The 25708-nt window shown below is 33.6% G+C and overlaps 1 protein-coding gene across 2 annotated transcripts; it reads left to right on the top strand.

Annotated features, from left to right (window-relative positions):
- LOC138320872 (polyamine-transporting ATPase 13A3-like) lies at window positions 1–25294 on the top strand. 2 transcript variants are annotated; one of them, XM_069264160.1, is made up of 31 exons: window positions 1–233; window positions 2954–3045; window positions 3515–3682; window positions 4028–4101; window positions 4314–4410; window positions 4660–4745; window positions 5153–5227; window positions 5629–5698; window positions 6247–6381; window positions 6878–6944; window positions 7238–7369; window positions 7795–7971; window positions 8525–8670; window positions 9037–9237; window positions 9528–9589; window positions 11031–11175; window positions 11544–11660; window positions 12142–12298; window positions 15225–15345; window positions 15606–15909; window positions 16294–16413; window positions 16704–16783; window positions 17225–17377; window positions 17713–17809; window positions 18179–18251; window positions 19380–19530; window positions 20583–20728; window positions 21149–21237; window positions 21627–21707; window positions 22918–24217; window positions 24747–25294. In XM_069264160.1, the coding sequence occupies exons 1-31, from the start codon at window positions 221–223 to the stop codon at window positions 24755–24757; spliced, it is 4740 nt and encodes a 1579-aa protein (XP_069120261.1). In that variant the 5' UTR covers window positions 1–220; the 3' UTR covers window positions 24758–25294. The 2 variants fall into 2 exon arrangements, with proteins under 2 accessions (XP_069120261.1, XP_069120253.1); XM_069264152.1 differs by having other exon boundaries at window positions 2–233; window positions 22918–25294.
- Window positions 25295–25708: the final 414 nt, after the last annotated feature.

Genomic DNA, 25708 nt, shown 5'->3' with positions numbered 1-25708 from the left:
TCAGTTACTATATTTATATAAAATATATTGTAGTGCAGTTGTTAGTCAACAACGATGGACGAAATGGATTCTATGGTAACCCCCACTGTTGTATAGATGTATCGGCTGACCTGGGATTCTATGGTAATCTCCACTGTTGTATAGATGTATCGGCTGACCTGGGATTCAGCTGGCTAATAAATCCAGTGTATATTGACTTGGGTGTAACTTATAAGTAAACATGGCGAAATCAGGTAAGCCTAAGTGATACATGTTTGTGTTTTGCTATTCGATATTAACCTTGGGCTGTATCAAGCTACACATCCTTGATACTTTATGGATTATTATTACTGACGATGAATGGAACTGCAGAGTATCGCAATATATTGCATAATGTATTGATTTATTTTGAGTGATACATCGCTTGTTCGGATATTGAACATACATCATTTAATATGAATGTTTCACTTATAGAAAATATTTCATCAAACTTACTCATAGCATATGACTAAATATCATTTGATGATGATATGGTGGACATTTTTAGATACATCAAAATTTTATTCTGTCAATAAAAACCACGTATGTTAGAACATGTTGTTCCGTATATATCAGTTTCTGACACGAGATACTCAATTTCAAAAAATGTGATTGACAAAAGTCAATAGGATACGATAGCGGGCATTGCCTATAAAGATCATCTCCCGCGACACGAGATACGTTTTATATAGGAAGTCATGTACAATGATACAGCCATTGATTCCATGTATCCTTAAAATATACATGTAAAGCATTGTATTGAATATCAGTTTACGAAATTTATGTCTCGTATATTAATTCTACACTTGTGATTAAAATAATGAACAATTGAAACTAACAATGTGATACGATATTGACCAAGTTATTGCATTCGTTAATAAAATGCAAGTCAGAAACAATGCTGCCTGTTATGAGTACATGCATATTACATATAATGTTATCACATCATATTACAATCGTAATGCATTTTATCCATGGCTAACGGATGATTAACATTAATTTTTCATGAGAAAACTTTCCTCTAACCACAGTCTAGTGATAATGAATTTTGGTTCGCTAAATGAAGTAAGTCTACTGTTGCTTCTTATAGCAGTTCATCACCTTAAAACAACTTTGTGAAGTCGACTATAATCCCTTAGTGCAGTTCCTGTTTTGACAACAGTTTTATAAATTCGACTGTTGCAATTTATACCAGTAAATTATTCTAAAACCTCTTTATAAATGTCCATTGTTACCACTAAGTACAGTTCATTACCCTAAAACAGCTCAAAAACAGTAAATCGACACTCCTCTAATTGAAGTTAATTATTTTAAAACAGCTTTATTAATCGATTGTTGTTCCTATTGCAGTTCTTAAACAGCTGTATACGTATACAGATGTAAGGACAGTAGTCAACATAGCTTAAGAAAGACGATAGTTCGTAGGATGTGTAAGAACGTCAATTGAATCGACACAATAATTAACCAAATTATCGAAAATGACGCATGGCAAATATGGATTGGTACGAAATGAATCAAGTTACTGACGTCATTTTGCCCTAGATGTCTACCTTTTTATGGCGATTTCAATGACATTTCAATAATATATAGCTATTCATTTATATTTCAAGGACTTTGGGTGTACCAATATTTTATAAATATTTTAATCATTAATATCCTTCACACTAACCAATAATACCTTTTTAGGGCTATCTGCTCGATCACAAAAATGACATTGAATAGTAACGCCATTTTGGTTTTTGTAAATCATATTTTTAAAGATGCTCCACCGATGACAGGGCATACCAGATACGTGTGTAAATGTGTCTTTTATACACAAATATATATGAATATATACGTTTGTAATTTATTTTGCTTTTGGTGCAATCACAATCAGTACTTAATTTCATACAGGACATAGTGCCTTATTTTTTTCGGGGCGCAATTAATTATTTTAAATAATTTTGACTTGAAATCAGTTGCTCAAACTTGTCAGTTGTGGTAATGGTACAAAGTAAGAAACATTTGTAACTGAACAAATACTAATCCGTCTGCACGTGTTTTTGATAGAGAAAAAAATACCATTAGTCTGCGGTGGAGCATCCTTAAGTATTTCAACCCAACCGTACATTACTTTATTGTATCATATATGCTTAGTTGGATATGTCGGGTTACCAAAGTGTTTATGTTTTCCTGATTTGCTGATATTCATGAATACATTGCATATTGTTTTATAAAGTAGAATCAGTTTTAAGTCTTGCTAAAAGCAAAATAACTCACACTTTATGACGTATTCATAGTGATTAGACATAATTTTCAAATATGAATTCGGTTATGCCCAATCATATGTTAATGCTGAAAATATATCAATGGTATGTTATATTGTTGTATCAAGAATTCAAATAAAGAAAGTTTAGACCAATCATGAAAGGTTTTATTTCCCTAAAATGAGCTCTTACTCTTTTGACTTATCAATTTTGTTAATCTATTTAATCAGCAACTCACGCGGGTCACAAAGATTATAATATTTATCAAAAGTAAATATCTGTCTCTTTGATATGTAGAACGTTACAATAGCAAACAAAGTACCTTATTCAAGATTACAATAAGCTTTGTCATAAAAATAAATTCCAATGTTTGTTTCAAATAACTTTTATATAAATTGTATATTGACGTACATGTAGTTAAACTACTACAGCTATAAAATACAATAAGGTCAGTTATTATCGTTTCAATATAAAATATAAATGCAATTCAACAACAACGTATCAGATTTAAAAAAAATATTTATCTGAAAGCGATAAGAGAACGTATTGATTTTTTTACAAAGCAATAACACTATGTCTTAATAAATCAATAGTTGCGCGGTAATATATTCAGGGATTCAATTTTTTATTATATCTTCTCTCTTCTCGATAGCATTTCATTTGAACAATGTTTCACGCTATTTGCATAGGAACGTCAACAGCCGAAAATCCAAGCAAAGACCATCCATCTATCACGAAAGCGAACAGAGAGTATGTGAACCATGGTATGGAGGATCAGATGGTACGTCACTTCCGATAATATTATAAACAATTTTGATCCTGTTTAAGACGATAAGAAATGGAAAAACGTTTATAAAGAAGAAAAAGGATAATATATATTCAGTCATTAAGATAACGGTCAGGGTAACTATTCAAACCAAATATACAATGTATAGTTGTAAAACTTTAAAAAAATGACGTCCTTCACTGCTTCAAAATTCCATAAGTTAACTGGAAGAAAAAGAAGATAATAAATAATTATGGTAATGCTGTATAACGAAATTTGAATTTTAACACGATATATACATGTACATGGAAGCAATTAAAAGGGAAACAAACAATGAGATTAGAATAAAAAAAATGTAAAAAAAAGAGAGTAAAATCTATGTTAACCGTTAAAATAATAATCACAAATGACCAATGGCATTAGAAGACACACTGGACAAGTAAAAAATTTTGTCTTACAAACATCATTTTACTCATCGTTTCAGGAAATTGAGGGTTACCTCCGGTCCAAGATAAAGACTGCTATCATTGTATTGTTGACGGGTTTAACTGGTGGTGTATTACGACTCTTCCTATTTTGGTTCCCCCACCTTCTCGTCAAATGGACTCACCGGAAGTGCCCTCTGGAAAGTGCTAAAGTTGTCATTCTTAAGGTAATGCCTTTTTTATCACTAATGTTTACTGATTATTATTACATCACTAGTGCGCTATTCTACAAATCCACATTTTCAATGAAAATAAAATGTAAAAGTCATATATCTGATGCATTTATTATAGCGAGCACCATGTATAAAGAGAAAATGCATGTAAATGTTTCGCTTAATGAGAATAATGGTGTTTTAATAAAATAAAATCACATAATGTATACTATTTTCATTACAGTATGCATATTCCCTCATATAGACTCCCGATAACAAATTTATCATAAATTGTTTCACACATTGCACTTATCATCTTATTGATACTTATTTTTATTTATATACTTTACCTCCCTATAGGACGAGTACAATCAGTGGTTCGTCAGTGAAGTTATGGAAGCGATGGTTGATAAAGAATACAACTTCATGACTGGGTATGTGCATCTATATTGCCATTCTCCACAACGCAAAAACACATAGCGTTTTAAGAAATTTGATCCAAAATATCATCTTTGATTATTGGCTTTGTATTTCGTCCGTCGGCTTCCGTAAGCTTTTTTCGCATTTTTTATTTCGTCTCAATGGAAATGGAATTCACATGGTATTATGATTCCGTTATGTAATGCTTTAATTCTGTCTGTAATAGGTCTAGTCGGCACTCGTCATTCAAACGTTCAGGATCGATCAAACAGAGGAAAAGAATGCCGAGTGACAATACACCCTTGTTGTTTTCGGATTCTGAGGTAAATAGTTTTGATATTAAAATATAAAATAATTATATTTCACCAGGAAGGAAAATAACAGTAATGTTAAGAGCATTAATGGACATAAACTAAAGTGGTTAAAAGGGCAGCGCGATTGGGATAATTTCTTTTGATACTTATTAAGAAATGTGATATTATTGAGGACATCTTAATGAATGAGATCGGGAAATTTGCTCCAATACGCAGACTGGCTTAATTAATGAAATACATCCAAACACATTGTTTCAGATGCAATTCGATGTCCTGCGTTATTTCATTTCAAAGAAAGTTAAATATTTATGGAATCCGGATATGGAACTTTTCGAGAAATTGAGGTAAACGGAACACCACCTAGTATTAAGGCTCCGATAGCAGTCAGTCGTAATTTTCTAAATTTGTATGTGGTAAATAATGACAAGCTGACTCGAATACTTATCGAATGAATTTAATTGTCTCCTGAACAGAACATTATATCCCTTTAAAAAGAATTCATAAATTAACATAAACGTATTTTTTCTTTAATTCAAGATTGAAGTTATAAATGAAAAACAAATATTGTCTCGTCAGCTTAACGTATTGTACAGAGTATGTTTTGCACCAAATGGCATTTTAATTAAGTGTTTTATATCATTCGTGTTTCGTCATCAATATTTCTGACCGTCATAACTTGGTTTATTCGGTGTAATTTCTTATAAGCATACTGAGGTTAAATCATTTCATGTTTGAAATAACAATGAACTAGGGGCCTTGAGGAGTCGACATCATGTTCTTTCTTCCACAACACTCAAGGCCAAAGCAGAGCAGAACAAATCAAAAGGTACAGTATTTCTTAAAGTGAACATAACACATATGAAGATTCTACACGTATTATTATTAAATGCTTAAGATTTGTACAGTAATTATGAAAATAGAACAAAGAAATATTAGAACTTTATGTTCCGAAAGGGCATTCGTCAAATCAAAATCTGTGTCAAATCTAGGCCAAGTCCAGTATTTGGACCTAGATTTTAAACCAATCTAAAGAGGATGCTAACCATCATAATAATATAATTACACGTATGTGTCACTTCTAAGAAACATATGGGCCATAAGGACGTACTGACAAAATCTAGTCGAATGTCCGAGAAAAACACACATTTCCCATGGAGATTGCAATGCTAGCTGTTCAACTGTTTTCACACGTGTAAATCATTATGCTAAGTTTTTCCAATGTTTCAGGAGGGCAACTTATGGAGTCAATCGAATTGATGTCACTATCACACCCCTAGTTCAATTGTTTTTCCATCAGGTGAGTAATTTATTGTAAAATGATTGTTCAAAATATTTCGCGAATTTTACGAATGGATATTATTTTCATTGCGTGAATCCCTCAACATAATCATATATGAAACAATACCTGTTCTCTAATAAAGAGAATACATGCATTTATATTGAAGATTCACCACGGCATGTTTGTTAGACTATAACTTAAATTAATATAAACTAGAACATGAAATGGATTGAAATAAGGCCATTTACTAAACATAAATAACATTATATGCGTTCTTTGTTGTCATTATTACACAATTGATTTTATATAAAAAGCATTATAGTCCATCACCATGATTTTAACACTTAACGCTATCGATTTTGCTGTAAAACAATAATTTGAATGTATATATTTTTAATGAAACAGTTAACCATATAAATAAAACATACAGTGACTGCAGAGAATAAAAAAGATGGGGATGAGGTGTATGAAAAAAGTTCAAGTTACTAAATACATATTCACCATTACTTCAAAAGGAGTTTCCAACAAGGGATGTGTCAATATTCAGTGATCAAATTCCATTGCAGGTGCTTTCGCCTTTCTACATATTCCAAATGTTTAGTGCTACTGTCTGGTTCGTGGAATGGTATTACTACTATGCTGGCTTTATTGTGTTTATCTCGGCATTGTCAATGTCAGTCGCTATCTACCAAAGTCGGACGGTAAGTATGGCCAATTTAATGTTAACACTGCTGCACAAGGATAACATTGATCAGACGCCTAGGAGTACAGCCTGTATTGATTATCCCCCACCAGAGATTTATTTTTGTCTTGCATAGTTCCTGTTCTATTTTTATATTCTTTCTCTTGAGTCTACAATGTACATTTTATAATTATTTTGTGCTAAAAAGTACATTTGCATAATTGATTTTGAACTAGCGTTTGTTATTATTACAGTTGTTTCATAGATAATTTTAGCATGTTGTATCCTGTTTAGTTACATCTTCAATGTCAAAACAAAAGGCAGATGAAATCAATATCATTTTATATACTATTCACGTCAAAAACCCGACCACACTTCTGCACATCCGTATCCAGGTCTAGATCCGTACATGTACAAGGAAAATGGGATATTTTTTAAACGGTTTAATATTTATAAAAGAAATCTTAAACAATGCATGTAAGCATGTGTAAACCATCTTTAGAATACTATTTTAGACGGAGTTAGCACTGCGAAGCACGATTGAGTCATCATCTGAGGTCATGGTATGCCGAGGAAAGAATGGTAAATATCTCATGATTAATGTTAACTCTTGTGTACTCTAAGCTTCCATAGTGAAAGCATTCCTAACTATCAGAGAGAGAAAAATCAATACCACGTGTTCTTAAAAATAATTTTGTATAATATTTAAAATGATTTCGTGAGTAATATTCAGTTTTTATAAAGTAGATTAAAGCGTTTTCTTTTACTCATTTTACCCTAACATCCCATAATAAAATATCCCAAACTTAAAATTAAAAGAATTTAAATGTGCCTGCCGGCCGAATGGGGTACGACTCTTGTAAAAATATTTTCAGTGTTTGAGATGATATCGTCTGAAGAACTCGTGCCCGGTGACGTCATAGAGATCCCACGGCAGGGCTGTATGATGCAGTGTGATGCTGCTCTAGTGTCCGGAAACTGTATAGTAAATGAAGGCATGTTGACAGGTATGATTGATAAACCGCGTTTACTCGAACTTGAGTATCTGGAGGATTCTCTGTTTTATTAAAACTATTTCATGGTGTCGTACCTATCTTAATATAACGAGTAACAGATGGCACTAAAGTGCGTACATTATAAACATGTTAAATTAAAGATGGATACGTATATTTATTAATTTCGTCTTAAAACGAAAGCCATGAAAACTCCACAGTATTCCTTTTATTGTGTAATCACAAAAATAGTAATTTCATTGGTGATTTTTTTTCTAAATCATAAATAAACAGGGTTGGATTATTGTTGTAATATTTCATAGCTTTATTATAGCTTATTTGATATTTATTATTTTGATAAAGATAAATGGATCCAACTACTTTATGATAGTTCACTACATTGAACTCATTACTATACTTGCATTATTAATTCTTTGTAGGCGAAAGTGTTCCTATCACAAAGACACCTCTTCCCAATCCTGGACTGTCGAGGACACAAGCTGACATCATGTTTAGCATGAAAGAGCATGCGCGCCACGTTCTGTTCTGTGGTACTAAGGTCATACAGACTCGTTTCTATGACAACCACAAAGTTCGAGCTGTCGTCATCAGAACAGGTAACATATAAATCTAATAGAATGCAGTGGACCCGCGATAATCTGGACGCTGATAGTCCACAAAACTCACAATGCGGATGGAATTATCACGGGACGGATTTTATTAATGACTAAAGAGATAGAATCTGGCAGTCTGAAAAAAATCGCAATCCGAACTGTTTGGGCTTTGGGCGGAACCATTCAGATTCTCGAGGGGCCACTGTGTGTTTAAAAAGATAAGAAGTAAAATGAACCTCTTTTGAATCTGCATTGTCAACGATGTGTATTAGATAACCGTTTACTATTTTACAGCAATCTAGTTCATACTATTGTGAACTAAATGATGAAATTAGTTTTGTTAATTGATTTAATTTTATATAAAAAGAGAAACAAATCACAAGATTGACAGTAATTGAGATGATAAATCCTTTTCATTTTGTTTTTATACGTTTTATTCATTTAAATATACAGGCACTGAAAAAAATAATTTCTAATAACAATATAAAGTTCTGATATAAATAAATTAATATTTTCATATGATTTAGATAAAGATAATAACCAATCTTTATTATAGGCTACAACACAGCTAAAGGAGAGCTGGTGCGGTCTATTATGTTCCCTAAGCCAGTGGACTTTAAGTTTGAAGTGGACACGTATAAGTTCCTTGCTTTTCTGTCGTGCTTAGCTATATTTGGATGTGTCTACACTTTCTGGGTCACGGTAACGTATAATGATTTGAATTTCTAGGAAGATATTTTGCAGTTACTTCTTCTGATAGCATTCTTAAGATACAAACTATAAATGTCATAAATATACAAGTCATTCGTCATTTTCTATCAAAATAATAACGACTGGACGAAAATCAAACATTGGTATCTAGAACTCGGTGAAACTATGGTAATACGATTGATTTGATGATAAAGCGGTTTATCTTTACTTACCTTCATTTACCAAAAAGCGACATAGGTACATAAAACATTTTTTATTGAATTATTTCAAGAACCTATAATTGGCCTTTTACAGGTAACTACGTAATCCTCATTTACACTACAAGCTCGTGATTTTAAACGTTTCTGTAATCTACAGGCAGGTAAAGGCATTGTGTTTGACGAGGTAGTGCTAATGGCCCTGGATCTAGTCACAGTGGCCGTTCCTGCTGCACTTCCGGCCGCTCTAACAATTGGAATTGTGTTTGCCCAGTACCGTTTGAAAAAGGCCGGGATCTTTTGTATAAGTCCTAGGCGTATCACAGTTAGCGGAACTCTAAATGTCGTCTGCTTCGATAAGGTAATACGGCTTGGTATTTTATTGGATTTCTTTTCCAACAATATCTCACGTTTTATTTTCTTTAACGAATTAAAGTGTTTAAGTAGAAACTGAATGCAAAAAAAAAAAAAAAAAAAAAAAAATACTGACACATTGAATGTTTTTCCTGAATAAAATGTAAAGTATTTGCTTCAAGGTCAGATTATTTTAATAGATAGATAGATATAAACACCCTAGGCTAGACGTATGTATTAGTTACATGATAGGTCAGGTAAGTATGTTTGAATTTCATTAATATTTTTGTTTATCAGACAGGTACAATAACTGAAGATGGACTGGACATGAAAAGCGTAGTCCCTGCAACAGACGGCAAGTATGTGTATTTGCTTGTATCAAATGATAGAAAAGCTATTTAAAATGTTGGAATACTGAATCTGTTTTTTTGTTTTGTTTTTTATTTTATTATTTATTTTCGGATCTGATCAATTTTTAAGTATCTTTGGTTTATATCGTACGCGTTACATCATTGGCTATGTTTATAAATTCATCACACGAGTTTTTATAATCACTAATCTTTTTACATCCGGAGTTATTCCTTAGATAACAACTATGCGACTGATTTAGAAATATTATCTCGTTTAATTCTCCAATGACATGACATAGCAGGCTACCTCCTATGTGATGATAACGCTTGATATCAGGTCCAGGGGTGATTAAGCGTGCGATATCAAAATTGACATATCATAACTTTTTTTATCACACATTTAAAAAAAGAATTTTTAACAATTTAAAAACATGTACATGTATTAAAACGTATTGATCAATGACCGATATTCCACTGGTCATAATGTAGGCTAATTTAATGTTGAAACAGTGGAAAAACTTCATTACATGTATATGTTTTTCAAATACATAATCCCCGGTTTAATGAACGAGTTGAAATATATTTTAAGCAAAATTAACAAGATCCTAGTAAAGGTTAACTATTCACTTAACAAAATTGATAATGTTCAACAAATTCCGGCAAAGCGCCTTCAATTCAGAATGATCAGTTTTACAACGGACATGAATTATGTATTCGACGGGAAAATTAAACTATTAAACTCTAATTAATTCCTGCATCTCTTCTAGTTAACAAACGCATGTCGTTGATTTTGTTTATATCCAATACGTTCTCTTTGTGTTATAAATATGAATTGTGATGCTTTGTTTTCGGCAATGTGGACAAAACTCATTTCGACCTGATCTTACTTAAGACAAAATCTCCTGTAAAATCATCATGAAACAGACTATTTTTGATTTCTGATATCTTTCTTAATACGTTTATCCAAGAGGTATTTTGAAATTGAAAATTGTATCTGTTATCCAACTTACCGTCTGCAGGAAACTGAATCGAAGCGGCAAGTGATGTCAGCCCGGACCGATAACTCATATCAGCCCGGGCTGATAACTCATATCAGCCCTAGACTGGTTCCTGCCGCAGTTTCCTCCCTTGCGTACGCTTCACTGAGCGGAGCGCAGCACGGCGGAGAGTAGAGAACTAGGGGAAGGGAACCAGTCTAATATCAGCCCGGGATAATATCAAATTATGACGTCATAATGTGATATCAGCCCGGGCGCTAATATGACGGCACAGACAGCACCAGTATCGCATGGGCAAAACGTTCATTATCAAAGACAAAAGTGTGATAAACAATCTTCTTATCATCATCATATCAATCCATGCCATATCCATTCTTTTTGAACAATCAAAAATTCATATAATCCATGCCATTTTTACGAATCAGACCTTTACATTGTTGGCGTTGTTACAGATTTTCAGCGGAAGTGACGACAATATCTTCTCTGAGTAGAAGTCATGTGATGGATGTCATGACTACGTGTCATTCCCTGACTATCATTGACGACCAACTCTGTGGCGACCCCATCGACCTAATTATGTTTGGTGCAACTAAATGGGTGAGTTTCGACGATATTTCTATTTCAAAATATTTATGTAATCCTCTTTCCCTTGGCACGTGAGCCGTTTCTTCACGTTGCAGATGCGGAAAGCATATTTTATCGCTTTGGTGAAATTACAAGCGACAGTATTCCGATTTTCTTTCATAAAGAGAAAAATCAAAATTTATGAAGTTTAAATAAAAACCTTTGAAATGTATATAAACAAATAACATGCATTTTTACAGTGCTAAGCTAGCCAATGTCTTATCAATGAAAAAAACCCACATAATGCTATCGTTTAACGAAGATTTATTAGCTATATGGAAATATATATCTGGCCATAGAAGGTCACTCTTGTTTATTAAATTGATCATGTTTTGGTGAAGGAACTGATAGAACCTGGCCAGGAGGAGACAAGATTCGACCAGATGGCGCCGACTATTGTGAAACCTGTCGCTGCAATCAACAACATATACAACGACTCATTCGACTCTAATTTCCAGGTGGGTGTTTTATTGTCGGATACATATATACTATTTATTCTCAATCTAACCAGACATAAATCATCATAGCGAAATAATAAAAAAAACCCATAATTTTCCAGTTATTTTTTGTCTTTTGATTCTGAAGAACATAAGTAGGATTAATAAAATGAAATTAATTCAGTAAAAATGCAAAATATATAAGTCCGTTTTTCTCGCAATACGTTGACAGAAAACGGAGTGAATATATAATTTCTGGACAGTTATTCTCTTAAAAACAGTTTTTGAATACTTAAAAGTTCTATAAAGAGGAAATATTCAATAACGTTATCGTTGAATATACAAATGTACTGCCAGACCATGCTGGTTCACGTTTGTTTCCTACAGATTTATCGCGAACATTGGACCCTCGAAATATTAGTCCCATGAAATGTTTTTGTATACCAACATGCATCTAAATTCGTTGTTTTAAATTTGTAATTTGTTGATGTGTATTTTACAGTTACCGGTTGACGAGATAGGTATCATCCGACAGTTTACATTCTCATCTACCCTACAGCGCATGTCTGTCATCACCCGGAAGTTGAGGGACAGCCACTTCGAACTCTATATGAAGGGAGCACCAGAGAAAATCATCACTCTCTGTAAATCTGACACAGGTAAGGTCAGGTGCTAAATACATGTTCAGATGGAAAGAAAACGAAAAGAATTTGGGGATCTGTTGATGTAGTTTTGAAAATATTGTTATAGGCCATGGGCTAGGAGGGTCCCACATGCACCCCCTCCCCTCAAACCTCCGAACCATTATATTTTTCTGAACCCTTATGACCCACTGATCACAAATCAAAATGTTGACATTGCATAAGTTTGGATGAACTTCCGGTTATGACGTCATCAAGATGGCCGCCATCTCGAATTTCACTAAAAATTGAAAAATAGTCATAACATTGACATTTTCAAACGAAGTAGACAAATGAGGTATCAAAACGGCCACAGTAGAACAGTAAGTACATATCAGGACCAAATAATCCAATATATGCAGTGGTTTCTACGCAGGAATTGACAAAATAGGATTTTAAGCTCAAAAATGGTAATTTTTTAGCAATTTTTTCATATTTGGCTTCACGCAGCAAAAATGTTTTCAAACAGCAAACTATTATTTCTAATCAGTTATTTAACTTCTTATCAATCAGTAAAATCAACAATAACAAAAAAAAACCAAATGTTAACATTGTATAAGTTCCGGTTATGACGTCATCAAAATGGCCGCCATCTCGAATTTCACTTAAAAGTGAAAAATAGTCATAACATTGACATTTTTTCAACCCAAATAGACAAATAAAGTATCAAAATGACCACAATAGGACAACAAATACATACTCACCCTTATGAAAAAATAACAAATTTCTTTTAAAAAAAACTTAATTCAATTGTAAACATGATTTGATGTCAAGCTAGATATTGATATTTTTTAATTGTACTCCTTTTGATATAAATTTATGGTTTGATATCTCACGTCCTTTCTTTTTTATCTATTTAATTTATATCATTGTTTGTAACATATTTCATATAGGATTTATGAATACATGTATATGTATGTGTGAAATATTCTAATACCGATTTCTGACATTTCTATATTAAGGGTTCAAATGTTTTTTATGTAAAGTGGTTGGGTTCATTATCTCAATTTAGATACAACTGGAACTCTTTTAATCTCTTTGCTTTTTTCTGAACAATTTCACGAGTAAGCAAGATGTTCTAACGGCCATTTTTATCTGTCATTATCCTATTGGCATTCGTGTGCTTTGATCATCGGCAAGGATTTATCATCGGTTATAAACCAAGTTGTTCCATTAATGACGTCCGATTTTAGTGTTTGCCACAGCCCCGATTAGCATGGCGCCGCGTCGTGCCCTTTTTACCTGACGCCATATCCATGCCCCTATAACGTTAACGCCGTGCCCTGTTTGTCCCCAGTACACTACCCAAATACCAGGCAGTGGCTCGTTAATTTAGTAAACAAAAGAGGTGTGACCACTCCGTGACCCCCTGACCAACACCCCAGTGGCCCTAATTAGCAGCCTTGGGCTATTTCCACCTTGGCTTGTGGCGTCACTTTCAGGTCTGTGTACATGTATTAACCGTAAACTGAAGTCAAACAGACGATCGGCAACCTAGAAAACAATCAGCTGGCCTTTCAATAGGTTTTATGACTACAGCTAGTGAGCATTACTTCAAAAACAAAAAAGGCTTACAACTGTAAATGGTTTACTCACGTTTTTAATGTTTGATAGGCCTATCTATATCTGATGGCTGTCACAAGCTTTGCCATCGTAATGGCCGCCATTCTGGATGTATTGTAGTAGTAGATCCGTAGGTATTGAATTTCAGGTTTTACTAATATTAACTTTTTTTTAAATGAAAACGGTATCATTTTTTGAATTTCGGAGTGAATTTATTTTTAGAAAATATATATTAATAATAATAAATCCATTAATAGCAAAGTGATTAAAATAAATCAAATTAAAAGAAATCATTTTTTTCTCTATCAGATTAAAATACTACTCTAACATATACTTGTATTTTCTTAATTTAGTGCTTGTAAATTTAGAACATTATTTTAATTAATTATCCATTATTATGAAACCTGTTATCTTATTCAATTCAATACAGTATTTTTAATATTTCAGTAAAGATATATATTAAAATAAAGGTAATTGGATTGAAATAAAGGAATACAATTTGCATTTTCCCCATTCTTTTAATTAATATATATGAAATTTAGATCTTTCTTGTGAATCAATTATAGTCATGATCATATGATCGGCAGATAACAATTTCCAAAATCATTTTTTCACTCAGAATAATTCAATAGATGTCCTGATATTACTTAGCAACTCAGAGAGTTTAAAGCATTTAAATGATATTAAGTTGAACTAGAATTAAATAAACAACAAGACAGTTTTAAAGATTTTCCCTTGTATTGGAAGTCGTCGATATAACCTTTAGGGTCCTCTAATGGTTATTTATCGCGGTCAAGGTACCCTTTTCAAAACCCAGCACCATGCCCTTTTTTTTCCCGTGGGGAACACTAGATTTATGTTTGAGAATACCACTGAGCATAAACATGACCTCGATATACAGATGTAGGTTACAAACAATACTATATTTACCCTGTCATAATACCTTTTCATTATCTGTATACCTTTTCTTGTACAAATACATTCTGTCAACATGAATATATGTACAGTACATTACAATTGTCTCTCATTTTGATATACGGTTTTGATCTTATTTGACGATAATCCTGTCTTTTATGCGATGATAGATATTTACTTAATTACACCATGTTGTTGCGACTTATCCAGGTGGTGAAGGTGTACCAATATTCATTCTCCACACCCGCTACGACATTTTTACTTACTCGGAACCCATTGTAGGTGACCGTAGCTCTTTGTTTAATCTGATTACTCTTGGATTGCTTTACTTTACGCACATAGACCGATATGGGGTGATGACAGTTATTCTGGCGGTATCAAATAAAACTCTGTTTCATTAGTTTGTTTTTAATTGTCTGTATTGCAGTGCCAGTAGACTTCCACGATGTCCTGACAGAATATACACAAAGAGGCTTACGGGTGCTAGGCCTAGCATGGCGACCGCTTCCAAAGAAGCTGAAATTTACCAAAATTCAACGAATTCAGCGGTTTGTTTAATTTAAATGGCTTATATATAGATTATTGAAATGTGTCAAACGTTCTAATTTCTAGGGACAATATACTACATGTATTTAGTACTAATATTATTTTAAAAGATGAAATGTGTTATTAGGCTACTAATGTTACATTGATACTACAAACCACAAGCAGTCATATGGTAACTTGAATTATAGGTTTTAGGACCTAAAATTTAGGTGATGGTATTATTTTCAAAATATCAATCATCATAGTTTCGTTCTTAAACCAGAGAACAGGTTGAGAAAGATCTCCGCTTCCTTGGCCTAATGGTGATGGAGAACAGACTGAAACCGTCCTCTGAATCTGTCATTCACGATCTAAAGGAAGCTAATATCCGTCCAGTGATGGTCACCGGTGACAACATGCTGACCGCTCTTAGTGTGGCCAGAGAGTGTGGAATGATTGACCACAAGGACAATATCATCCTGGTCCAGGCCTATCCCTCCCAGGGGATGACCGAGGCTTCTCTAGAGTACATCTACACTGACAGTAAGGAGCCGGAGGATTTGGACCTCATCACACTATCGGGAGGGGTGAGCAGGCTCAATCAGCTGATCGTCAAAATCCGCCCACTTTCTTTATTGGCCAATCAAATTTTCGACTATGCAGTTCTGCGACCAGGATAATAACTGTTGTTTCAATGCTTGTCAAGCGCACGGTTGGAAATATGTGTATACTATTCTATGTAGAAATAAAGACAAAGTAAATGTGAGCTAACCATGTCTGTTCGTCAAATACATAGTCGGGTATTTTGTGAAATTGATATTGCCATGTTCGCAAATTTCTTGAATGAAATAATAAGAAATGAAATGTTCAGACATTTCTTGAAGTCTAGCTATAATTTAAAACCCATTACGATTATTCAATCTGTCGTGTACTATATTCCTTTCACATCTATTTTTTGTGTATTCTTCCAGAGAATTGGAAATGTGGATATATCAGAAAAATTTAATGAGGTCAACTCGAAGTACCATTTGGCTACTGACGGACGGTCCTGGGCGGTGATAAGACAGTACTTTCCTGACATCATCCCAAAGGTAGCAGAAACGTTTTGGTGTATTTTTTTTTTTACTTCAGTTTATTATTTGTTCTGTAAAGTGTTTACCAAGGCAAGTAATTATGTATTCACTTCATTTGCACGAGATTATCTTTCCTCATCAGTCAATGAAACAACACATTTGGCAATCAATCCTTAAATGAATTCGGCATAAATAAAAAGGTCCGGTTCATAACTGGTCATGTTGTGACTTTCTTAAGCTGAATATATAAATGAAAGGAAAATAAAAAACAAAAACCAATTGTGTTTTGGAATTAACCATTGTTACAGTTGGCTGTAAAGGGGACAGTGTTTGCTAGGATGTCTCCAGAACAGAAAGCACAGCTAGTAGAGGAATTACAGGAGCTAGAGTAAGGATTGTCTCCCTTTTAATACTTATGATACTGTACGTAGCAATCATAAGCCTTATGCAGAGCAAACAAATGTGATTTTTTGAATTGTTTTACCTTTGTAAACCTATATATAAATACAAACTGTAAATAAATATATATATATAATTTGAACAATATCATTGACGTTTTCAGATTAAATTAAACCTTAAGCTAGTTTTAAAAAAAAGACCCATCATATTGATGGCTTCAATTTCTATCTAAAATCGATAGATATTATGCTCTGTGTGATGATGAGCCGTAACTTTGTTGCTACATATGCTACTTAGATGTATGCGTGGATGTCTTTAACCTTTGACCAATTCTAGGTACTATGTGGGGATGTTTTTAACCTTTGACCTTTGTTACCAGGTACTATGTGCGGATGTACATTTGTATCTAACCTTTGACCTCTGTTACTAGGTACTATGTGGGGATGTGTGGTGATGGAGCCAATGACTGTGGAGCCCTGAAGACAGCTCACGCCGGTATATCTCTATCCGAGGCCGAGGCGTCTGTGGCGTCCCCGTTCACGTCTAAAACACCCACTATTGAGTGTGTACCCACCCTAATAAGGTAAATGAGATAATTAAGTATGATATCGACCATGCCATCAGCGTAAAATACGTTTTGCGTTTCTAGTTTTCTGATAAATTTATAAAATGATGTACTTGAGAATTAATGAAGCTTAGAAGAGTTTGAATTGTGTTTTAATATCATTGAAAAATTTCAATTAAGATCCTAAGAAACTTAATTGTTTAAACATAAATTCAATGACACATTCAATCTTTTTTATTGCTATTTTTTTGTGTAGATATGTCGCTGTTCTCTATTTTATGTTTCGTGGTCATTGGCAATATTACGGTCGATGTTTGGTTTACTAAAACGACGAGATATTTGTTATGAATTAGGGAAGGCCGGGCAGCCCTGACGACGTCTTTTGGAATCTTTAAATACATGTGTATGTACAGCTTAGTCATGTTTACTACCATCACAGTTCTGTACTGGGTACGTATGCTTTGTTATTGTTCTAACCATGTTTATACATCATGGTGAGAACAGTGTAATAGATACCGGTCTTCCTATTTTGTCAAAAGTCTATCCTCTTTGATTTAATCTAATTTTAGTTTTAACAATAGATAAGATCGTTCTAAGACAACTACATTAGTATTTTTCTTTCATATGAATGATTATTTAAACACTCTGATCGACACATATTGTTTATTTTATAGCGCCACCTCACTGAAACAAACTTTCAATGATTCTAGCCCTAATTTGTTATTTTTCAAACACAAAATGAAAATAATTACAATGATGAATGACATATATTGATTTGAAATTATGAAATATAGACTTTTGATTAATTTTCTTTCACAGAAAAGTGCCAACATGTCTGACTTCCAATTCCTGTATATCGACATGATTCTCCTCACCACGCTCAGTGTGACGTGTGAGTAGCCACAGCGAGGCAACCGTAACTACTGATATCGACACTCTAACAAAATTACTGTATACGTGGAAATTTACGCGAGTTTTTTTGTTTTGTTTATTTTTTTATTTTTTTTTTTGCTAATTACACGAAGCTCGCTTGATCGCGAAATTCCCCCGCACGTAATACATTTTTCTTTCAAAGTCTTAAGGCGTATCAATCGTGAAAATAACAACACCGTAAACGTTTTATGTATGCAAATAGAGAAATTAAGCACTCAGAAAAATATTCATATTTACAGTAACAGAAAACACCCATAACAGATTATATCGTAATTGTATGAAAATCAACAAAACACGTTCTGTATTTCACGTTTAATATCTTTACAAAACGTGCTTTCCTCGGGCCCATAAAATTCAAATAATGAACTCTGTTAAAATGAATGTCCATGTAAAACGAAATATTAAATATCCCCAACTGTAGTACTATATGATATTAATCATATGATTATGTGTATAACGAAATTCATATGACACAATATTGGTCATAATGAACTCAATCTTAGACCGTCCACCCCATTTTCTTAGTAAATAAACAATTATTAAACAAATCGCTCATATTTATTTGAACATTTTCAAACAAAAACCTTCTTGCTTTGTTGTGTTTCTTTTTCTGATAAAAAAATGCGAGAACACAATAATATCTGAGAACAAAATGTTCTAAAAAGATGATACTCTTTTTTTTTTCTTCCGAAGTCATTTTTGGAGAAAATATAAATGTTTAATCACCTTAATCGTTCTATCTATAAAACGAATTCCTTGTACAACAGTTACATAGCCAGGCCCTTTGTGTTATACACGTGTTGTACTGTACTTGCAATTTCCTCCTTCCCGAAAGGCGTCTGAGTTCGGGTTTTGACTAGACTCCTATCTCAGTGGTATTAAGTATTCTATAATCTGAGTTGTTTGGTGTCTGTTTAAGTTGTGAAAATAAATCATATTTATTTTTTAAATAGTCCGTGAAAAGATTCGAAAAAGAAAAGTGTATGACTGATAAAACGTTAAATGAAAGTTTCCCCTTTCTTTTGAACGTTTATTGCATTACCATTTTTAAATAATGTACTTATAACTATATACGTTTTTTATACAGTCAGCTGGACAGGTCCATATTTCAAGCTAGTCCGAGAGCCTCCCCTCCTTAAACTCATTGGCATTTCTCCAATATTGTCCGTGTTATCACAAACGGCCATTTCTGTCCTTTTCCAAGTGTCCGTGTACCTCTACATCGCAGAACAAATATGGTAAGTCGATATTTGTTGTTTTTTCGTATTACCATACCATGTTTGATTTCCGAATATACTTTTCTTTTCCTTTTCGTGAAATCTTCAAAATTCCAGATGTCCAACAGAAAGCAATTAGATTAATCACCATGCGCATTTATCGAATTTTACCGGAATTAAGTTTTTTCTTCTTATAATTCAAAATATTTAAATAGTCCATCAAAGTCTTAAAGACTTCTTCTTCGTTAGAAATATTAAATCGTATTTCAGGCGAAGATCTTTTTAGATCAAATATTGAAGCTATGAATCCTTTGATAAATATTGGAGAGATGGTTATCGTCTTTGACTAGGCCATTCTTCCGAATAAAACATTAGTGCATTTAAGAAACATATTCAGTGCATTTAAGAAACATATTCTGAATGATATATTGCATTGAAGGTTCTTTAACTGAAATATCGATTCATTCAATTCAAATAGCATTTTTTTTGGTGACAACATTATTAGTTAAGGGGTTGAGTTTGATATTTTGTTAAATTACTTATACAGATATTTCATCATATTTCTATCATTTCCATAACTACCGTAGTTGATGTTTTTTATTCCTCGTTTGACGAAGCTGTGTTTATTCCTGATATCAATCCATTCTCTAAATGTCGATTATGATTATCTATATTTACAGTTTGCACTGACATAGACTCAATAGCCATGCTTTCTAGTATTATCATTATCAGTGTATAATGATAGCACATCACGCGCAGCGATTACGGAAATAGTCGATAGCGTAGCATGACCTCACTTTTGGTGGGAACATATGAATGACTCGATTCCAAACAGCTGTTCAAACGAATTCGTTGACGATGACGGGAGAGAAAAAAATATGGTTATTTTAATAGAAGGATATGTAACTGCCTCTAGAATAAATAATACTCATTTAGGTGAAAAACTGTAAATATAAGGAATATATTTTTATTTCCGGGTAACATAAAATTTACACGGGCTCCGTTATCATTATAGGTTCATAACCTCAACAAAATAAAAACATATTCCTTAAATAAAAAATGTTTTACCACAGGTTCATTCCATTCGTTGAGAACGATGAGTGGGACTATCGGTGCCAGGAGGTTACATCTCTGTTTGTCGTGTCAAGTTTTCAGTATATATTTCTAAGTATCGCGTTCTCTAAAGGGCATCCCTACAGGAAATCGGTATTATCTAACTGTAAGTATTGACTAAAAGGGATGTAATGACTCATATGTTTTAATATACCAATGTTTAACAGAAATGTATCTTTTCATTGTCGGTATCTTTAAGTAATGCTTCGTATCGATATTTTCATTATTTTATTCCCTGGCCAAAATGGCATCTCTTTGACAAACGGTTCATCTTTCCAGCTTCAACACGCTAAAATATTGTAAACGAGTCGCTAGTATATATTGATACATCAAATAGCTGATATAATTTGTGGCCACAGGTAAATATTGGTAAGACGGTGACGCCATGCACCAAAACAAATTAGCGGTTACCTGTTGTTCTATCTGATATACACGTAACATAACAAACGAGTTATAACAATAACTATGTAATCATACAAAACATCATATATTATAATGAAGGTACGCTTTAATATTGATAATTCAGATCCATTTATGGTGAACCTGGTTATTTGCTTCGTGTTGAACATCTGGTTAACGATTTACCCCGGGGAGGACGCTGAAACCTTCTTTGAGGTGAGATAAATGACGTAACGAGTTTCCGTATCTATTGAGACTGATTAAGCATGTATAGATATATCCTATTTTCTGTGACTGATTAAGCATCTTACAAATGTTGATCAGATGCATTAAAATATGAGTTCATCAAAACAATTCACTTATTTACTTATGTTATAAAGAGAGAAAATGGGCAGATATTATATTGCTATACAGCATGTTTTCCCTTCGAACTTCTCATACAAAAAATGTTAATTAAATATATTGAGCTTTTTGCTCATAATATGCTGGCGTCACAATCGATTCCTACCTGCAAGGGCAGATAACGTTGTAATATTGAAAGACGGAATAACCGAATAACCAGATATAAAGCGACTTATTAATATATGCCCTTCTGTTTGTTTCAGCTTGATCCTGCACCTTTTATTTACCGTCTGAACATAATCGGGATATGCTTCATCAACGGTTTTATCTCCATTCTAGTTGAGGTATGATGGATGCTAAAGAGAAATAATAAACCTGGCCACACAGCAGTTTGACGAAATGGACAATCTAATAATGTCCAAATAGTCGTAGTCGTATTGATCTACATGTTCTTTTACAGAAATTTAATTGGTGTGGGGAATTATTTCATGTATTTTTTTTCACTTTTTTTAAGGATGTACTCCTCTGAGAAGTCAAAATTTTCTTGTATTAAACTTTTTTTCCCATAAAGATTTTTGGAAATAGGGTTCACACCATAAAAGAAAATGGATTGAAAAAGCTATGTCCGTGTGCTCGTTTTTGAGCTATTGTGAGTCAAAGATACCTAGTTGACAAAATATTGGATTTTATGGATTTTTGGCGTTTTGTCCATAGACACGAGATATTGAAGCCATAATTTCCTAATGAGCTGTTTGATATGTATGGATGTTTGTAGAATTTTATTTCCAGTTGTCCAGTTTTTTTCTCAGAATAACTACATTGCTACCCATACCCCTTAATTTTGAACTACAAAAGGCACCATTTCCAGCCATTTATGCTTAATTAGGGGGGGGGGGTTCCCCATTAAGATATTTGTTATTTTTAAATATTTCAAAGTAAAAAAAGAAAAGCGCTCAAATTACCATTAAATATAAAAATCAAGTAACATAAGTGTATTATTTCACATTAATGCTCAATATTTGGATTACCACAAACGAAGTTAAGATTTACAGCAAATATTAGCTCGATACAGCTAAAAATGCTGGCACAGTGATGATTTAAGTTAAAACCAGTTCAAGTAAAAAATATATATAATTGTGGCTCTATTCAAAGCGAAAAAGACATAATTTCAAAATGACAGCCAAATGGGTCATTTCTTAAAATCCCCGTATAAACAATCTACTCAGAATAGAAATGTAATTGTTTAACGAAAGTTGCAACTGGCAATTGCTACGGATATTAATAAATTGTATTTGAAAATCTCACAACTTCTTTTGTCTTTGTCGAAACGAGACTTCAACAGGAGTGAAACCTCAGAAGAATAAATCCTTAATGAAACAACTTAAAACATTGAAATAGAAATATAAAAGCTAGGTTATCTGTAAAACTCCTTTTACATTAATAGGATATTATCTGATAGTTTACAGACAAGCTGTTCCAAAAATTAATAACCACATATTGTTTCTTTTGTCATTACTGATGTGACTACAATTTATTATCATTGTCTTTTTTCAGATGTACCTGATAGACAATAAATACATTGGCAACACCTTACAGACTAAACTGGAGGAGAGGATTAAGGGAGCGTCTTACAAGTATTTAGAATTAGAGAGAGAAATCGACGAAGATCCGGCATGGCCTCCCACACAGACAAAACCTTCAACAATCGTGGACGCGTTCGCACGTATGGACAGTGCTCATAGTGCCCGAGACTTCGATCAGAACAGTCTTCTTAGTAGCCTTCTATACTCCAGTAGTGGTTCCTACCGTTCTCACAGTCTTCATTCAACAGGCTCTCTGCGATTCTCCTCTGGGTCTTATAATTCCGATAGACATGAAGAACAAATGATCGGATCCATCGGTAAAGAGCAGGATTCTACTTCAATGGGCGCCATCTTCCCTTACCTCACAAAAACAGAGGATATCACAGTAAGGCATTATGGGAACGTTGAAGGGTTCGTGAATGCTCTCCCGTCACCGGATTCCCACAGATTCAGAGACAGATCGCCTACTGATCTAGAATCTGAGGGAGAGGGACAAAACACCATAAGAAAAACATGGTCGACTGAAAATCTAGTAGGCAATCCCAACATGGGCATTGGTCAACAAGATGTGAAAACATCCACTAGACATGATGCGGATTACCATGTTATGCCAGAGGTAGATATTGTAAATGTTGAGGCGAAAACTGAATCTAATACAATAGGTGATTTCAAAAGAGGTGTTTCTCCCTTAAAAGCAGCACTTGAAAAGAATGTTTTTGGCCACATTCTTCCAATAAGTGAAAGAAGTGACATGCAGCCGAATGTGACACCCGACACAGCTTTTAGTAACTCTCGACTTGAACATAATTCGGCCAATCAAAGTAATGGCATTATGCATGAATCACATCGTACCAAAGGCGAAGATAGCATACCACAGAAGCCGTTAAGACATCTTCAGGACGAGACGTACACAGTTTCAAATGACCACGATTACCAACTACATTCCGAAGATGGTATGAGTGATAACTTAATCACTGTGACATCAGGAATGAACGCTGGTTATAATGTGCGCGAGGAACGAGGTAGTGAAAACTCGGAACGGATGTTGGGTGGGAGTGATACGCAACAAACTGTGATAAAAGAATTGGATGAACCTTTTCCGAGTTCTGATAGACAAAAATTACGGGAAAATATATTGGAGCACGGTCTGAGTACGGACACTGACATGGTCTTAAGTAGCCTTGACAACACATCAAATCCGACTGACAACTCAGAAGAGGATTCAACAGAAATAGACGTTTTATCAAACGGAATTGTAGACGGTGAGACAGGTATAAATAGTACTCAGCTATAGAATTATTGGTATACGGATGTTTTCTTGGAAAGCAGAATTTCTCTTTCCTTGCTACTCTTTACTTAAGAGTACAAAAATATCCTTTAACGTATCCAAAATAATTCATTATGGTTACTAGTGAGCAGTGAAAGCGATAAACTATGTTGGACTGATTAAGTCAAAGAAGGAAAACCGACATTTTGACTTTGTCACGTTTTTATATACAACTAACTCTAACTTGTGGTTGTAAGTACGTGGCTCACCTCGGCCATCGTAGAAAGATCATATTACATAATTAGGCACGAAAATGTTGTCGTGATGGAATGTTGTTATTACGACGGTATAAATGATAAATACGACAGTGTTGCTTTGTTGCCGCAATATAATAAAAGTTTAATGTGTGTAAGCTGTCGTATTTACATAAATATCTACCGAGTATATTTATATAGTAAATATAGGATACATGTATGCTATAATAAGTAATAGGGCTACTGTTAATATTAACGAGGTATCGTATTATTTTTCAGCCCTTCTATAGGATGTTGTCATAACATAGCCTGAGTGCCTGCCTGAGTATGCGTTATTTGCACAAGATGATAATTTAATATAAACTTTATGCTAATTTTGTAAATAGTCTACCTTCTGATTTACTCGAGATGGTTTATGTTCAATAAAAATGTTTCACCAACATATGATTATGCGATGAACCTCTATTTAGACGTAAAAATAACAAGTCTCAACATACACGCTTGCGAGTTTTGATACAGGTAATCACAAATACTTAATTTGAATAAGCATTTTACTTTGCCCACAAATAAGCGAAACTTATTTTCTGTGTGAAATTCAAATGATTTACAGCACTTCATCAAGGGGGATTTCATGAAATACACGTGTACAATGTTGTGTATTGAAACCTTAATATAGAATGAAAGAGAATGCCAGGTTTACATATTAATTGAGATTACTTGACTTTGAGATTTTGTTTTTATTTTACATGTATAATACGGTTGTAAGTGACATATACTTATTTTTGCCTATAATGGAATTTCAAATTATGAGATTTTATTTGATTGATTATAATGGTATTATTATACAATAAACTGTGTTTTAAATAAAAATGAAATGTATTTTGTGGTTTTAAAGTAAAAATATAAGAAAATATGTACAGAGATTGAAGCCTAGTGCTAATTTTTGGAACGCCATTACCATTATGCCATCGCAGCTCCATTGAATTCCCTCATTGTCCTTTATCGCAATGTCAACAGTTTGAATAATTTCGTTTTGAAAAGTATATTGTATTATTAACAGTTATTTAAGGACGTAATAGTCTTGTTGGTAGAGGAAAACATGAGTGACCGGAGAAAAAACACCGAATAGCAGTCAGTACTTTGCAACTGGCCCACATGGGATTTGAACTGGCAGCCTAGAGGTGGATGGCTGAACCACTCGGTCACCTCGGCCCCAGAATTAATACAAAATAATATACAAT

Source organism: Argopecten irradians, chromosome 1, assembly GCF_041381155.1.
Source record: "Argopecten irradians isolate NY chromosome 1, Ai_NY, whole genome shotgun sequence".
Taxonomy (NCBI): Eukaryota; Metazoa; Mollusca; class Bivalvia; order Pectinida; family Pectinidae; genus Argopecten; species Argopecten irradians.
Note: the sequence above shows the minus strand (reverse complement) of the source record. Positions and strands in the feature narration are given on the sequence as shown.

What these genes read in the sequence shown, in the direction of transcription:
- LOC138320872 (XM_069264152.1), top strand. An exon ending in ATGTCGTCTGCTTCGATAAG is followed by an intron (nt 9,238 to 9,527) that starts GTAATACGGCTT and finishes TTTGTTTATCAG; the next exon opens with ACAGGTACAATAACTGAAGA. An exon ending in AAAATTCAACGAATTCAGCG is followed by an intron (nt 15,346 to 15,605) that starts GTTTGTTTAATT and finishes TTCTTAAACCAG; the next exon opens with AGAACAGGTTGAGAAAGATC.